The 18,541-nt window shown below is 37.7% G+C and overlaps 1 protein-coding gene across 3 annotated transcripts in view; it reads right to left on the bottom strand.

Annotated features, from left to right (window-relative positions):
• Positions 1-1,773: 1,773 nt before the first annotated feature.
• LOC134226173 (allatotropins-like) overlaps positions 1,774-18,541 on the bottom strand; it is a 113,576-nt gene continuing 96,808 nt past the window's right edge. For 2 of the 3 annotated variants that reach the window (XM_062706767.1, XM_062706768.1), the window contains exons 2-3: positions 10,457-10,824; positions 1,775-2,632 (exon numbers count right to left, since the gene is read on the bottom strand). In XM_062706767.1, coding sequence (XP_062562751.1) covers positions 2,479-2,632; positions 10,457-10,824 — 522 coding nt within the window. In that variant the 3' untranslated portion in view covers positions 1,775-2,478. Of the gene's footprint in view, positions 2,633-10,456; positions 10,825-18,541 lie in introns of all 3 variants that reach the window. The other variant, XM_062706769.1, reaches the window with a different exon arrangement.

Here is an 18,541-nt window from a genome sequence, read left to right as displayed (position 1 = left end):
GTGATTAAATTCCTATAATAAGGATTGCAATAAAAATCGATTGTAGGCACAAAACGATAATTAAATGGCCGCCATGAAAACTTACCTCCGAAACAATCGAATCAAAACATTGCTGTGCCCGCTCCTCGATTTTCATTTAAAAAACTACATCTGCGACTACGGGTGGTCGCACCAGTTCACTATAACTGTGTTTTTCTTTACTTCTCACACAACTCACTATTTTTTCACTGAATTTGCAAAAAAAAACAAGGTCAAATAATGTTTTCACCGAACACCCAAAAATTAAATATGGCTGGCTGTCAGTTTGTTCCAGACTGGGCTTGAGCGCAATCGCAGCATCGTTAAGTAATTTTACATCGTTTTTACGTAATATACCACATGAATAGGTAATATAGTGTTTCATTTACAACCAGCACGATGTGCATCATTTTATGTGTAATAAAATAACGATTTACGAAGGTAACTTTACGTACTTAAAGCGTAACAAGAAAAATATTTTGTCTGTCACATACTACGTTCAATTTGTGTAATAAAGCATCGATTTGATTTGAAAATACATTAAATTGACTTTTACATAGATTTGTTGAGTACGTTTAACAAAGTTGCGTCACGGCATATTAATATTTTTTTTTGCTGTGTAGAGTCCTTTATTTTTGTTAGTAGAAATACTAGAATAAGAGATCGGCGAAGACGCCATCTTGTTTCCAATCGAACCGTCAAAAGCGGTTCCATTTCGACTTGTTTACTTTTTGCACCCATAAGAAGCAAGCAAAAAGTTCAAGTGCTGCCAGTATCATTTTCACGATTTCATGCATTTTCATACGTTGCCATTTCGACAGTTTTTCACTCCGCCGGTCTCTGGTTATAGGGTTGCTATTTGTTAGGAAGATTCTGTTCCTGGAGCTCCAAAGCGAAGCCCAGTCCTGACCGACAACACTCTTTGTCCAGTTTTTCACGTCGGCCAGCGCCAGCGGGATTCGCAAATCAGAAGTGGTGTTCCCCCTGACGCCACAATGGCCGGGGATCCGAGCGAACGTGGTACCGGGAATCATGCCGGCAAGAATTCCTTGGATCCACGCTCGGGTGCTTGGAATGCTCACTCTGGAGGGCGGCGACAACACTTTGCAGATTCGGTGAAGATGACGATCGGCTTGTCAGCCGGGTGTGTGGAAGCAACAAAAACGGCAGTGGCTTCGGCTGAAAAGACATTACACTGGCGGGCTAAGCTCTCTGATTTTGTTAGGCTGGGTCCGGGAACTCCAAAACTAACACCTTGAGTTCAAAAAATGTTAATAGGTACATGAAATGAATTTCAAAGTGTTATGTTGACCCATTTACTCTGGACTTTTATAATTATACTTTTGATTAAACATACACCAACCAACACCATTAAGTGGAAAGCTCTGGATACTCTATTACAGTGTCAATATAGTTGGCGTTGCGCTTGTTAAATTGTTGGAATTCTTTGCATGCATGAAATTATATGCCTATATAGTATTAATATGTTTCGTTTCAATCTACAACTTTACCTAAATCGTAGGCAGCCTCCCGGTAATTATCGCAGCGCTGTTTTGTAGAGAATAGCATGGATTGCAGTGCAGCGAATGGATTAGATGGCAGGTCATATTCTCGTGCGATGTTAATTAGAAAATGATGCTGCTACCACTGGGATTTGGATGCTTGCTCCAAACCAAATGAAGCTTCCCCTCGGCAACACGAGCCGTTGCAATTACGCTACACGGACAAACTTTTCACGCAAGAAACATAATGCTCCACCGTTATTTTCATGTTTTATTTTTCAATTGCATTTTGTAGGTATTCCTTGCACAATATAACTTCTCTGCGATTTAATTATGTATAGTACAGTGCTTTGGTTTGATATCTACTCGCTAATAAGGTAGCATTCTCTCCTTTGTCACAAATATCAAGAACTATTAATGTTCAATAAACATGCTTATAAGATAATGTTCTTTCAACCTAGTGATAGCTGACCGCCTTGACCATTCCACGTCCTGATTGAATGGAATCTTGAAAACAACACAACATCCAGCCTTCATTGGTTATTTCCAAGTTTCCATTCCGTCAAAGCCTAATCATGATAAACGTACTTTCTATTGTTTAGCTGCACTTTATGAATGAACCATAACTCATAAACAAAATTCTTATGCCTACTTATGAACTTATCTACATCACAAATCAACGTTTTTTGCTAATGCTTTAGAACCATAGCACCTCACGAATTAACCATAGAACCAATCTGCAAAGAGAAAGAGCTAACATTCAGGTTCAAATTGTAATATACAAGACTTCCTCTCTGACTTCATTGATTAACGCTCAACAAATACTCAGCGACGTCGAAAGAGTTTTGGGTAAATTTGAGTAAAATTTCGGTGAAAATCTATTCCAGATACATCATCGGTGGGATGAGGGGCTCACGATCAGGGACTTCAACAGTTGATGCGCAGTTGATGCACACGCTTAGAACAGGTCGTTACTATCGCTAGCGCCAGAGCTCAGCAACTCGGTCGTGGTCAACAGACCGTCCTTGTTGCTGTCCACGAAGCGTTGCAGGATTGTCCTCGCCAGAGCAGGATTTGATGACATCTCGCCAACGAACCAGTCCAAGGGGAAACTGCAATTTATAATTGAAAATATGTTTTAAAAATAGGCATAGAACGGTTGGGCAAATTTTCTTCGCCAAAACTCAAGAGTAGAAAATTACTATTTCATAAAACAAAACAAATTATTGCGATAATATATTCCAAAACTGCCGATAAAGAATACGGGATGATAGTAATTTCATGACATGAAATTTTCATAAAATAATCGATTTTTTCCTAATGTCACAATTATTGACCATTCCGTAACAAACATAATCCCTCAACAGATTAATTAATTGAATGCAAGGTTTCCCAAAGAACTAATATTTTTGACGCCTTTAACTATTAAAAAACCCAGATTAATCCACCTAGCGGTGATGGTGCCTTTCTCGACCTTCGTATAATGTGTTTGCTTGAAAGTAGATGAGCTAGTAGCTAAGAGTAAAAAAGAAAAACTTCTTGGCCGTTCTATGAAAATCGGATTATTTCAAGCAAAGATATTGTAGATCCAGTTGAAAACGCGAGATCTCGGTTCGGTTTTCAACTTGATCAACAATATGCTAATAAGAATTTCGACATTTTTTTTCCTTTTCCAATCTTTTTGATGTACATACCCCTGTTTTATTTTACCCAGTTATATATTTTAAGGATATCACATTTGTATGTTTGTTAAACTGAAGCTCTGACTACACAAAAAGAAAACGAAAATGTCGTTCTCATCAAGCGAGCGGAGGGCAATGTTTGTTATGATATAAATCTCATGACTGTCCGTCTGCCAAACTCCCGTATGAAGAGGGAGGGAAGTGTATCAGTGTGGAAGCATCCGATAGTTCGTTTTCGGAGAGAAATTATAGCCTTTCGGTACAACTTTGTAGCACAAGAAAGACAAAAAGTATTTTGGCCATAATTTCTAAGGTAATAGTCCAAGCTGGCCAATTTTCAATAGAAAATAATAGAATAAGATTCCGCGTCCAATGCAATATGTTGCGAGTAAATCGATTGAGGGTTTGGCCATAATTTTTGAGCCCATAGTCCGATCTTCCAAATTTTCAATAGAAAACAATACGACAGGATCCCGCGTCGAATGGAATTTGTTGCAAGTAAATCGGTTGAGGATAAGTACCAAAAAAGTGAGCTAAACTTTTCGCATTTTTGGTGCGCGCACACACATACATACACACACAGAGACATCATCTCAGTTCATCGAGCTGAGTCGATTGGTATATAACACTATGGGTCTCCAGGTCTTCTGTAAAAGTTTGGTTTTGGAGCGAACATATAGCCTTTTTGTATACTTTGTAGACAAAAGGCAAAAATGGTGTTTCGGCCATAACTTCCGATCCCATATTTCGATCTGGCCAATTTTCAATAGGAAACAATGGGACAGGAATCTGCGTCGAATGCAACTTGTTGCGTGTAAATCGATCAAGGTTAGGTGTCCGAAAAATAGGTGACATTTTTCTTTTCTGATTTTTCTATTAAAAAAAAGGTGGTTTGGCCATAACTTTCGATCCCATAGTCCGATCTGGTCAATTTTCAATAGGAAACAATGGGAAAGGATTCTGCCGTGAATGCAATTTGTTGCGAGCAAATCGGTTGAGGATAAGTGCCCGAAAAATGAGTGACATTTTTTACGCGATTTTTACGTATAAATTTGTATTTTGGCCATAACTTCCGATCCCATAGTCCGACCTGGCCAATTTTCAATAGGAAACAATGGGAAAGGATTCTGCCGTGAATGCAATTTGTTGCGAGCAAATCGGTTGAGGATAAGTGCCCGAAAAATGAGTGACATTTTTTACGCGATTTTTACGTATAAATTTTTATTTTGGCCACAACTTCCGATCCCATAGTCCTGCCTGGCCAATTTTCAATAGGAAATAATGGGACAGGATTCTGCGTCGAATGCAACTTGTTGCGAGCAAATCGGTTGAGGATAAGTGCCTAAAAAATGAGTGACATTTTTTGCGTCGTTTTGTGCGCACACACACACACACATACACACACACACACACACACAGACATCACCTCAATTCGTCGAACTGAGTCGATTGGTATATAACACTATGGGTCTCCGGGCCTTCTATAAAAAGTTTGTTTTTGGAGCGATCATATAGCCTTTACCGTATACATAGTATACGAGAAAGGCAAAAATGGTATAATTTTCGATCCCATAGTTCGATCTGGCCAATTTCAAATAGGGAACAATGGGACAGGATTCTGCGTAGAATGCAATTTGTTGCGAACAAATCGGTTGAGGATAAGTGCCCGAAAAATGAGTGACATTTTTTACGCGATTTTTTTTGTATGAATTTGTATTTTGGCCATAACTTTCGATCCCATAGTTCGATCTGGCCAATTTCAAATAGGAAACGATGGGACAGGATTCTGCGTCGAATGCAACTTGTTGCGAGCAAATCGGTTGAGGATAAGTGCCCGAAAAATGAGTATCATTTTTTTAGCGATTTTTTTCGTATGAATTTGTATTTTGGCCATAACTTTCGATCCCATAGTTCGATCTGGCCAATTTCAAATTAGAAACAATGGGACAGGATTCTGCGTCGAATGCAATTTGTTGCGAGCAAATCGGTTGAGGATAAGTGCCCGAAAAATGAGTGACATTTTTTACGCGATTTTTTTCGTATGAATTTGTATTTTGGCCAAAACTTTCGATCCCATAGTTCGATCTGGCCAATTTCAAATAGGAAACAATGGGACAGGATTCTGGGTCGAATGCAACTTGTTGCGAGCAAATCGATTGAGGATAAGTGCCCGAAAAATGAGTGACATTTTTTACGCGATTTTTTCGTATGAATTGGTATTTTGACCATAACTTCTGATCCCATAGTTCGTTCTGGCCAATTCCAAATAGGAAACAATGGGACAGGATTCTGCGTTGAATGCAACTTGTTGCAAGCAAATCGGTTGAGGATAAGTGCCCGTAAAACGAGTGACATTTTTTACGCGATTTTTTTGGTATGAATTTGTATTTTGGCCATAACTCCTGATCCCATAGTCCGATCTGGCCAATTTCAAATAGGAAACAATGGGACAGGATTCTGCGTCGAATGCAACTTGTTGCGAGCAAATCGGTTGAGGATAAGTGCCCGAAAAATGAGTGACATTTTTTGAGTAGTTTTGCGCATACACACACACATACACACACATACACACACACACACACACACAGACATCACCTCAATTCGTCGAACTGAGTCGATTGGTATATAACACTATGGGTCTCCGGGCCTTCTATAAAAAGTTTGTTTTTGGAGCGATCATATAGCCTTTACCGTATACTTAGTATACGAGAAAGACAAAAATAAAACAAAAGTCGAAGAAGTGGAGTTATGCCTAACATTCGCCAGATTTTGAGCAAATATCAGGCCAATTGTTCAGGCCGGTTCACACGTGCAGCATTTTTTCAGATTTTGTTTTCGATTTTAAAAACTTCAAGCAAATATTAGGCCAAATTTAAAAATCAGTACCTTTACGATTTTTTTGTTTTAAATTATCAGAATAGTGAGAGAACAGATATTTTAGTTACAAGATAAAGATTGTCGCTTCCGCTCCCTTTGTTCTGCTGTCCGAAACGGTGTCAGGCCATTAGGCAGAAGGCCATTTGGCCGAAGGTCATTAGGCCGAACGGTCATTAGGCCGAATTAGCAAAAAGAAGCAAGAGGTGAAAAATGAGAAGTGCTTTCTTCACCTTACCCCTTTTTCCTTCTACCTTCTTGTATATTTCTTCTTCCTTCTTCCTTCTTCCTTATTCCTTCTTCCTTCAACCTTTTTCCTTCTTCCTTCTTCTTTTTTCTTCCTTCCTTCTGTCCTCTTCCTTCCTTCTTTCCTCTTCCTTCTTCCTTCTGAATTCTTTCTTCTTCTTTCTTCCTTCTTTCTTCTTCCTTCTTCCTTCTTCCTTCTTTCTTCTTACTTCTTTCTTCTTCCTTCTTTCTTCTTCCTTCTTCCTTCTTCCCTCTTCTTTCTTCTTTCTTCTTCCTTTCCTCTTTCTTCTTCCTTCCCTCTTCCTTCTTCCTTCTTCCTTCTTCTTTCTTCCTTTTCCCTTCTTCTTTCTTCCTTCTTTCTTCTTCTTTCTTCTTTCTTCCTTATTTCTTTTTCCTTCTTCCTTCTTCTTACCTCTTTCTTCCTACTTCTTTCTTCCTTCTTCATTCTTTCTTCTTTCTTCTTTCTTCTTTCTTCTTTCTTCTTTCTTCTTTCTTCTTTCTTCTTTCTTCTTTCTTCTTTCTTCTTTCTTCTTTCTTCTTTCTTCTTTCTTCTTTTTTCTTTCTTCTTTCTTTCTTCTTCTTTCTTCTTTTTTATTTCTTCTTTCTTCTTTCTTCTTTCTTCTTTCTTCTTTCTTCTTTCTTATTTCTTCTTTCTTCTTTCTTCTTTCTTCTTTCTTCTTTCTTCTTTCTTCTTTCTTCTTTCTTCTTTCTTCTTTCTTCTTTCTTCTTTCTTCTTTCTTCTTTCTTATTTCTTTCTTCTTTTTTCTTTCTTCTTTCTACTTTCTTCTATCTTCTTTCTTCTGCCTTCTTCATTCTTCCTTCTTCCTTCTTCCTTCTTCCTTCTTCCTTCTTCCTTCTTCCTTCTTCCTTCTTCCTTCTTCCTTCTTCCTTCTTCCTTCTTCCTTCTTCCTTCTTCCTTCTTCCTTCTTCCATCTTCCTTCTTCCTTCTTCCTTCTTCCTTCTTCCTTCTTCCTTCTTCCTTCTTCCTTCTTCCTTCTTCTTCCTTCTTCCTTCTTCCTTCTTCCTTCTTCCTTCTTCCTTCTTCCTTCTTCCTTCTTCCTTCTTCCTGCTTCCTGCTTCCTTCTTCCTTCTTCCTTCTTCCTTCTTCCTTCTTCCTTCTTCCTTCTTCCTTCTTCCTTCTTTCTTCTTTCTTCTTTCTTCTTCTTTCTTCCTTCTTCCTTCTTCCTTCTTCCTTCTTCCTTCTTCTTTCTTCCTTCTAGCTTCTTCCTTCTTCCTTCATCCTCCTTCCTTCATCCTCCTTCCTTCATCCTCCTTCCTTGTTCCTTTTTCCTTTTTCTTTCTTCCTTTTTCTTTCTTCCTTGTTCCTTCTTCCTTCTTTTTGCCTTTCTCGTATACTAAGTATACGGTAAAGGCTATATGATCGCTCCAAAAACAAACTTTTTATAGAAGGCCCGGAGACCCATAGTGTTATATACCAATCGACTCAGTTCGACGAATCGAGGTGATGTCTGTGTGTGTGTGTGTGTGTGTGTGTGTGTGTGTGTGTGTGTGTGTGTGTGTGTGTGTGTGTGCGCAAAACTAATAAAAAAAATGTCACTCATTTTTCGGGCACTTATCCTCAACCGATTTGCTCACAACAAGTTGCATTCGACGCAGAATCCTGTCCCATTGTTTCCTATTTGAAATTGGCCAGATCGAACTATGGGATCAGAAGTTATGGCTAAAATACAAATTCATACGAAAAAATCGCGTAAAAAATGTCACTCATTTTTCGGGCACTTATTCTCAACCGATTTGCTCGCAACAAGTTGCATTCGACGCAGAATCATGTCCCATTGTTTCCTATTTGAAATTGGGGAGATCGGACTATGGTATCAGAAGTTATGGCCAAAATACAAATTCATACGAAAAAATCGCGTAAAAAATGTCACTCATTTTTCGAGCACTTATTCTCAACCGATTTGCTCGCAACAAGTTGCATTCGACGCAGAATCCTGTCCCATTGTTTCCTATTTAAAATTGGCCAGATCGGACTATGGGATCAGAAGTTATGGCCAAAATATAAATTCAAACGAAAAAATCGCGTAAAAAATGTCACTCATTTTTCGGGCACTTATTCTCAACCGATTTGCTCGCAACAAGTTGCATTCGACGCAGAATCCTGTCCCATTGTTTCCTATTTGAAATTGGTCAGATCGGACTATGGGATCAGAAGTTATGGTCAAAATACAAATTCATACGAAAAAATCGCGTAAAAAATGTCACTCATTTTTCGAGCACTTATCCTCAACCGATTTGCTCGCAACAAGTTGCATTCGACGCAGAATCCTGTCCCATTGTTTCCTATTTGAAATCGGTCAGATCGGACTATAGGATCTGAAGTTATGGCCAAAATACAAATTCATACAAAAAAATCGCGTAAAAAATGTCACTCATTTTCCGGGCACTTATCCTCAATCGATTTGCTCGCATTTGCATTCGACGCAGAATCCTGTCCCATTGTTTCCTATTTAAAATTGGCCAGATCGGACTATGGGATCAGAAGTTATGGCCAAAATATAAATTCAAACGAAAAAATCGCGTAAAAAATGTCACTCATTTTTCGGGCACTTATTCTCAACCGATTTGCTCGCAACAAGTTGCATTCGACGCAGAATCCTGTCCCTTTGTTTCCTATTTGAAATTGGTCAGATCGGACTATGGGATCAGAAGTTATGGTCAAAATACAAATTCATACGAAAAAATCGCGTAAAAAATGTCACTCATTTTTCGAGCACTTATGCTCAACCGATTTGCTCGCAACAAGTTGCATTCGACGCGAATCCTGTCCCATTGTTTCTTATTTGAAATTGGTCAGATCGGACTATGGGATCATAAGTTATGGTCAAAATACAAATTCATACGAAAAAATCGCGTAAAAAATGTCACTCATTTTTCGAGCACTTATCCTCAACCGATTTGCTCGCAACAAGTTGCATTCGACGCAGAATCCTGTCCCATTGTTTCCTATTTGAAATCGGTCAGATCGGACTATAGGATCAGAAGTTATGGCCAAAATACAAATTCATACGAAAAAATCGCGTAAAAAATGTCACTCATTTTCCGGGCACTTATCCTCAATCGATTTGCTCGCATTTGCATTCGAAGCAGAATGTCTCATATTTTCTTATTGGAAATTAGCCAGATCGGACTATGGGCTTAGATGTTATGGTCAAATTACTATTTATTGTGCAAAAGAGTTCAAAAAAGTCTAGCTCACTTTCTTAGCACTTATACTTCATCTATTCCCCAAGCAACACAATTTCAACAAATCTGGTTGCAGTAACCATATTGTGACTGAATCCGGTCATATATAAGTTACTGTGATTGATGTGCAATATGTGTGCTTTTCAGGTCACTCGCAACAGATTGCATTCGACGCAGAATCTTGTCCCATTGTTTCCTATAGAAACTAGGCCGGATCGTACAATTGGGTCAAAAGTTATGGAGAAAATACTAATTTTAAAACTACACAATAAAATGCCATTTTTTGCTCTTATGCTCAACCGATTTGTTTGCAACAAATTGCGTTTAGCGAGAATTTTTTTATGCATATAAACAAATATGAAAAATAAGACCAATCCACATATTGGTGTTATTTTAGATTTTTCCAAACCTTTTGAACGAACGAGAAAGGCATCATCACCGCTAGGTGGATTAATCTGGGTTTTTTTCCTTCGTCCTTCTTTCTTCTTCCTTTTTCCTTTTTCCAGCGACAATCTTTATCTTGTAACTAAAATATCTTTTAGTGAGAGGTCTCTAAGAATATGAGTTCTCCCGCTGAGAATCATAAGGGCGTAATTGACTGAGCGAATACAAATTTTTGACGCGTGTGGTCAATTGTACATAGATTTCAATTTTTCGGTTGTCGTAGAAAATGTTCAAAAAACACCTTGCTGCAAAGTTCTTTTCATGGATGATTTTATCTAAAATTGATTTATTTTATTATCGCTCAAGCTGTGCCAAAGGCTCTTATATTTATATTAAATGTTTTCCACAAGCAGGATTTATGGATGTAAGAACGAAAATATAATGCCCAAAAACTAGTTATTCAGAAATCGAATACCCAACCAACGTTCCAATAAATCATGCCATATTTCACCGGACATTTCACCCATTACTATCTATATTCACCTTTCCTGTTCGCCAATTATCTGCTGCACCTGATCTGCATTGTCTGCGGTGAACTCTTCGATAAATTTTCCCGTTTCGCGCTTGTCGTAGTTCCAGGGAGTTGCTTCTTCAATCATGTGCTTGACGCCAGCGCTGCCACTGCTGCCACCCACATTGACCCCGATGGGAGCGCGACGTTTTCCGAATCCTCTGGCCGTCATCATTTCCGAGTTTCGGAATGGAGCCCGTATCGAGCGGGGAATCTTCGAGGCACGCGCCGCCAAGCTGGCCAGCTGGCGAGCCGGGCCCGCGCTGGTCGTGTGACAGCAAAGCAGGACCGAGCACAAAACCACGAAGAACAGCAATTTACAGACGGACATCCTTGCAGCCTGTGAGGTAAGTGAGAGACAAAAAGCGGAGAATCGTTAATTTTAATTGTAAATTAAGTGGAATAAAAGCACACTTAGCCGAACAAGTGGTTGTGGTGTAATTTGTGACTGTCTTCAGGTGAAAATCATAAGATACGACTTAACGCTTCATGTCTAATCACATTGGGGATCTTTTAACGCCATTCGATCCCTACTCAATCTTGGAAACTTTGCCCACCTTCTTATTGAATTCTGCAACGATACGTTCGTAGGGAAAAGTTTCTAATAGTGAGACAATGAGATTATTATTTCCATATTTCTTTCCAGTAGGTACCTCATATCTTGAGAAAACATCAACCTGCTTTAATCCCTAAGTTTTTATAATGAGACAGGTTTTAAATTTTCTACTCCGAAATAACGTATGAAACTGAAGAACATATGAGGTAAAATACATAGATAAAATACCCGAGGTGTGATACATTTGCTTAAAGAGGAATTTCAAATAAACATAAAAACTCACAATTTTTACGTTGAAACTTTTTAAAATTGACATTCAATAAAAGGAAGAGTGTGTAAAAGTATAGAGTCATACCAAAGAACGATAGTCCTCAAATCACTATTCGCGTTGTCTCTATATTGGCTGCATCACCTTGGATGGTCTTTGGATTCAATTTTCGCTATTGAAATTATATTGCCAATTCGTTTTTGAAATTTCTTCCCTTTCTGGTTTGCATTCGTGCTGCTCCAGTACGTAAAAGTGCTCTCTTGCGAAAGATATGGTGCCCGAGCACTACCATGAATGCCGTTTAAGCATGGCATATATAGCACCGAACGACTTACTTATATGGAACACAAGCATCTAATCCTAGTTCTATCGTGCATTCACTTCGTAAAACCGTTCACTTTCTTGGCTCCGAACTACTAACAAATTTCGAAGAAAAAAGACATTTTCGCTGACCATTTTCAATTTTTAATTTCAATTTTAAATTAAATACTACGAATGATTAAAAAATCGAGTTTTGCAACGAGTTGCTCTCGCTTATTTATTTGCAATGACAAAAATGGGGTTTAATATGAAAAATTTGTATGAAAATTGTACAGTCTAATTTGCTTCATATTCTTGCCAATTAATTATTTTGCCGAACTTAACCAAGATAATTTAGCAAGCGACGCGACGCGACTCACGCAAAGCAATAACAATAATTATCAATCAGGGTGTCTACTATCTGGAAATCTTGGAATTATCCTGGAATCATCAGATAATTCCTGACACAATCAGATAAATTTCAAATATTAGGAAATCCAAAGACATGAGTAGCAATGTCTAGAGCAGACCACAAACAAAAATCAGTAGTAAATACTTCATTTATCATAGGATTTATCAATAGGATTAAGGAGTCCCAGAATCGCATCGTTATAAAAAGTACAACACATTGAGTAAAAATGAGATATCTTTTTAGTCAGTTAACCAATTTGCAACAAACCACCATGTATTTCACAAAAAAATAGTTCTTCATCAATTGATAAGATAATAAAAGTGATTCGATAGAAGGCTTGGGTAAATATAGCTAAATAATAGGTTCAGATGAACTGGGGAAAGTGACCAGTAATGATTTATTTATTTATTTCATTAACCTTTTGTCTGTGCTCTGGGGTCAAATTGAGCCCAAATTGAAATTATTATAACTTTTTTATTGTTTGGCAAATTTAGGATTTTTAGGGCTGTTTCGAAAGATAATTTATGATTTTTCAAGTTTACTTCACTTATATCGGAAAATCCTACCCATTTTGAGCTGCACTTTTTCAAAATGGTTATGCAGGAAGGCGTGTGCTTTGGCATGATGCATTGATTAGTTTAAAACTTGGCCGCTAGGTGGTGGTATATTTGAATTCATTATTTGTCCCAAACTGCAACAGAATAGGACAATGATCGCCTGCCACGCATTTTGAGATTTAGTCGGTTTCCGATGATGTTTTTGGTTAAATTATTATCAGTTATCATAGATTAGACATAAACTCAACCATCTGTTGACATTATTTGCGTTTTACTTCTGAAATATACAAGTTATCGTAGTTTGAAAAGTTCACAACAATTACCTCTCCATGTTTGTTGCAAATAAAATGGAACGCAACAATGTCTTTATCCTCTGCAGATGGGGACAAAGAGTTATCGCTATTCTCTTTTGTCGCTTGTTTTTTTGCATTTTTCAGCGACAATTACATTCCTTGTACACAATACAATAATTTCTTACAACTATTTACAATGATTAACATAGTCTAGATCTAGTATCAACAATTTAAACTAACCTTTCTAAAAGTGCGATAGGGTGAGGAAAAACCTTTTCCGAAGAGTGTTACGACTCAATTAAAATTCGAATTCATTTGAGCAGCGGTTGAAAATTCTGCACATGCTCAAAAATGGTTCGTTGTGCCCGTAATTCGTTCGGGCACCGCGGAGGAAAACGAATTGTCTAGAACAAAGGTTTTGTTGGCTGACGTTGAAATTCAGCTGGGACAAAAGAGGAGGCGAGTCAATGCTCAGATTGTAGTCAAATTGAAGGTACAGGATTGAAATGGAAACGCTACGGAAATCCATTTCCTGTTCTGGCGATTGCTGTAACATGAGAAATATATAAAAAAAGATCCTCGAACAGCTATGAAGAAGACAGCCACTTTCTAATATCACAGATCCGGGGTTACATAACCAAACTGGTAGTCTCAGTACTATCACCAGTCTACGGATGAATTTTATACTTCACAATATTTCAACATATTGGTTTCCAGTCCTCGAACAATTTTATTGAAGACGACACCCAGTCAACACAAAATCGTATATGATGCAACGCAAGATTCTAAAGTGGATGCTATCCAGCTTTTTACGCTAGCCATAATTCAACTATGGTAATTCAAATTTGACACATGGTGTGTACAGATTTTATAGGACAGTCATAGTAGCCTTAGAGGCGTGCTAAAAAAGTAATATGTCAAAAAAATTGCATTGTTTTGGAATCCAAACAGATTCAGTATAATCGTTTTCATTTTCTTTCAGATGTGTTGACGAATATTTAATACGTTTTTATTTTTAGGTGGTTATTAATTCGAAGCTTTTTCTGCAGTTGAGCACTGAATATAATTCATTAGAAAAACATAACCTTTAGATTTGATATTTGAATATGAATTGATGAAGCCTATCTCGAGAATACGAAATGGAATCCAAAAGTGACCCAAAATTATGACATAATTATTCGAGGCCTTATCTCAGAAATAAACAATACGATTGAAAGAAGCATAGATATTCATAGATACGCAGTACTGTACACGTTGTTCTGGTTAACAATTAGCCATTTCTCTTCTCACACATAAGTCTCGCTTACAGCTTTTCAATCGCTACAGTATTTGATGGCAGATTGTCAATTGAAGGCCGTTTAGCTTGTAGATTTTCATATTTCCTCTGTTGGAAAAACGTTCACGCTCACAAAATTCTTCAAATTCTGAATAATTGCTGTTTCTCGACAGGTTCTTAAAATCCCGTTCGAATTACACAATTTGAGTTAGAAAAGGTGGAACATATAGGATTCTCTATGCCCTGAACATTCTGTAAATTGAACATACTTCATAAGCCAATAATTTGTCCACATAAGGGGCAATTCGTTGACATCAGAACTCGGCAGTACATTGGGAAGCTGGGATGGGAAAACTGACTTCTCGTCAAAAAAATCCCAAACATTTGAAACTTCGTGATTCCCTACATGAATAGAATGAAGCTCCACATTGGCGGTCGACAAAGTGCACATGGGTTCATATTTAGTATCCAATAAGATATTAGAGGACTGTTCTTGTCCTGTTTTGTATTTCCATCTAAAATATAAAAAGCATTAAACACAAAGTAAATTATGTTGAAGAAATAATAAATGGCTAATTGCATATCAAAACAATGCGAAAATTTTGACGTCTCAATTGTTCAGCAAGTATTCTAGGTTGCTGGGATGGCAAGTACCATAAAATCTGTACACGGCATGTGTCAAAATCAACTATGGTTATAATACGTGGCTATAATAAAAAGCTGGATACGTACATGTTGTATGGGAAGTATCTAAATCACCTCCACTTTAGCATCTTATGTTACATCATATACGATCTTGTAATGACTGGGCCATTTTCTAAATTCCACAGATCCCGAAATAACGAACTAAACTGATCTCTCATATACACTAGCGTCGCCTTGTAGCTCAATTCTGAACTAAACAGTTTCTCAACATATTGGTTTCGAATGCTCGAACAACTTTATAGAAGATAGCAACTTTCCAAAACCAATAGATCCCGAAATATCAAACCAAACTGATCTCTCATATAAAGTAGCGCTACCTTTGCGGATGAATTCTAAACTAATTAGCTTCTAAACATATTGAATTCCAATCCTCGAACATCTTTGTAGAAGACGGCAACTCATATACACTAGCCCCGCCTTACGGCTGAATTCTAAACTAAACAGTTTCTCAACATATTGGTTTCCAATCCTTGAACAACTTTGTAGAAGACGTAAATTACCTAAATCCCACTAAATCCCATAGATCCCGAGATATCGAGCCAAACTGGTATTTACATGTACACTAGCGCCGCTCAATGGGAGAATTCTAAATCAATTTCTTTTTTACTCATAGGGCCGCATGGGATTATAGATGGATTTAGATGTTATTCAGATTTTTTTTAGAGTTTTAAGAATTCTTATAAGAAACATTGCGCCATTTATTGAGAAGATGGACTATTTGCGGAGGACCAGCAGAAGATCCATTGGACTTAGAAAATGTCCTCTATGAGAGTATATATCCCTTTTATTATTTTCCCGAAAAAATCACGTTGATATCATTTGAATTGGCTTCATTATAACGGATTTTAGGACTGTTGTACCTTTTACAACACGCGAGTTCTCGTGTTATGAAAGTTGAAGCGAATTGCGGAATGTTAATAACTTGTGAGGGAAGTCAGATTTTTTTTTTAAAGGAAGTTCAATTTTGATGGGCTTCCGCAACGACAATAGAGGCTCGTTTGCCACCGTGCGTCCAACCAGATATCAACGTTTCTCTTTTTCTTGATCAATGACTTGTGAGGGAAGTCAGATTTTTGTTTTGAAAATATTCCTACTATGTCTGAAAATCGATATGTGCAATTGCACAGCATGTGAAAGATTTAGTTAGAAAAATGTATTGGAGGGTAACCACTTCCTTCCGTGGGGTTTGATCCCACGAAACCAGTACGCTCTAGGCTATACTATAGGCCTACTATATGCAATTAACTTTGATTGTATTTTAAAATATGTTCAATTTGGATACACACAGTTAAGTTTGCCATATTAAGGAATTTTTATGAAATATTGCTAAAAAAAAGATTCGGCCTGTTCTTTTATCTCTTATATCAATCAAGTCCATATCAAGTTTTGTTATTCTGTTCATGGCTTCTGCCCAGGATGTATTGAACAGTCTAAGACGAGTTAAGTATTATCCATTTAATTTCACCAATTATTTCGATATCTTTGCAGATACGTATTTCGACCACAACTGTGTGGTCGTCTTCAGTGTCTCATACTTGACTCGACTTGAAGAACTTGATTTTTTTTGGAAAAAACCCAGATTAATCCACCTAGCGGTGATGGTGCCTTTCTCGACCTTCGTAAAATGTGTTTGCTTGAAAGTAGATGAGCTAGTAGCTAGGAGTAAAAAAGAAAAACTTCTTTGTCTGTTCTATGAAAATCGGATTATTTCAAGCAAAGATATTGTAGATCCAGTTGAAAACGCGAGATCTCGGTTCGATTTTCAACTTGATCAACAATATGCTAATAAGAATTTCTACATTTTTTTTTTCAATCTTTTTGATGTACATACCCCTGTTTTATGTTACCCAGTTATATATTTTAAGGATGTTTGGATGTTTGTTAAACTGAAGCTCTGACTACACAAAAAGAATACGAAAATGTCATTCCCATCAAGCGAGCGGAGGGCAATATTTGTTATGATATAAATTATCTGCCAAACTCCCGTATGAAGAGGGAGGGAAGTGTATCAGTGTGGAAGCATCCGATAGTTCGTTTTCGGAGAGAAATTATAGCCTTTCGGTACAACTTTGTAGCACAAGAAAGGCAAAAAGTATTTTGGCCATAATTTCTAAGGTAATAGTACAAGCTGGCCAATTTTCAATATAAAATAATAGAATAGGATTCCGCGTCCATCAATCGATTGAGAGTAAGTGCATTAAAAATGATCTAGACTTTTTTACGCGCTTTTTTATAACATAAAGCATTTTGGCCATAATTTTTGTGCCCATAGTCCGATCTTCCAAATTTTCAATTGAAAACAATACGACAGGATCCCGCGTCGAATGGAATTTGTTGCAAGTAAATCAGTTGAGGATAAGTACCAACAAAGTGAGCTAAACTTTTCGCACTTTTGGTGCGCGCACCGCAAACACATGCATACACACACAGAGACATCATCTCAGTTCATCGAGCTGAGTCGATTGGTATATAACACTATGAGTCTCCAGGCCTTCTGTAAAAGTTTGGTTTTGGAGCGAACATATAGCCTTTTCGTATACTTTGTAGACAAAAGGCAAAAATGGTGTTTCGGCCATAACTTCCGATCTCATATTTCGATCTGGCCAATGTTCAATAGGATTGGGACATTGGGACAGGATTATGCGTCGAATGCAACTTGTTGCGAGCAAATAATCTGAAGATAAATGCCTAGAAATGAGTGACATTCTTTACGTGATTTTTTCGTAAAAGTTTGCCTTTTTGCCATAACTGGCCAATTTTCAATAGGAAGCAATGGGACAGGAATCTGCGTCGAATGCTACTTGTTGCGTGTAAATCGATCAAGGTTAGGTGTCCGAAAAATAGGTGACATTTTTTTGTGATTTTTCTATTAAAAAAAGGTAGTTTGGCCATAACTTCCGATCCCATAGTCCGACCTGGTCAATTTTCAATAAGAAACAATGGGAAAGGATTCTGCGTCGAATGCAACTTGTTGCAAGCAAATCGGTTGAGGATAAGTGCTCGAAAATGAGTGACATTTTTTACGCGATTTTTACGTATAAATTTGTATTTTAGCCATAACTTCCGATCCCATAGTCCGACCTGGCCAATTTTCAATAGGAAACAATGGGAAAGGATTCTGCGTCGATTGTAATTTGTTGCGAGCAAATCGGTTGAGGATAAGTGCCCGAAAATGAGTGACATTTTTTACGCGATTTTTATGTATAAATTTGTATTTTAGCCATAACTTCCGATCCCATAGTCCGACCTGGCCAATTTTCAATAGGAAACAATGGGAAAGGATTCTGCGTCGAATGCAACTTGTTGCAAGCAAATCGGTTGAGGATAAGTGCTCGAAAAATTAGTGACATTTTTTACGCGATTTTTACGTATAAATTTGTATTTTGGCCATAATTTCCGATCCCATAGTCCGATCTGGCCAATTTTCAATAGGAAACAATGGGAAAGGATTCTGCGTCGAATGCAATTTGTTGCAAGCAAATCGGTTGAAGATAAGTGCCCGAAAAATGAGTGACATTTTTACGCGATTTTTACGTATAAATTTGTATTTTGGCCATAATTTCCGATCCCATAGTCCGATCTGGCCAATTTTCAATAGGAAACAATGGGAAAGGATTCTGCGTCGATTGTAATTTGTTGCGAGCAAATCGGTTGAGGATAAGTGCCCGAAAATGAGTGACATTTTTTACG

The sequence above is a fragment of the Armigeres subalbatus genome, chromosome 3, assembly GCF_024139115.2.
Source record: "Armigeres subalbatus isolate Guangzhou_Male chromosome 3, GZ_Asu_2, whole genome shotgun sequence".
Classification (NCBI taxonomy): Eukaryota; Metazoa; Arthropoda; class Insecta; order Diptera; family Culicidae; genus Armigeres; species Armigeres subalbatus.
This window is presented reverse-complemented; position numbering and strand designations above follow the sequence as displayed.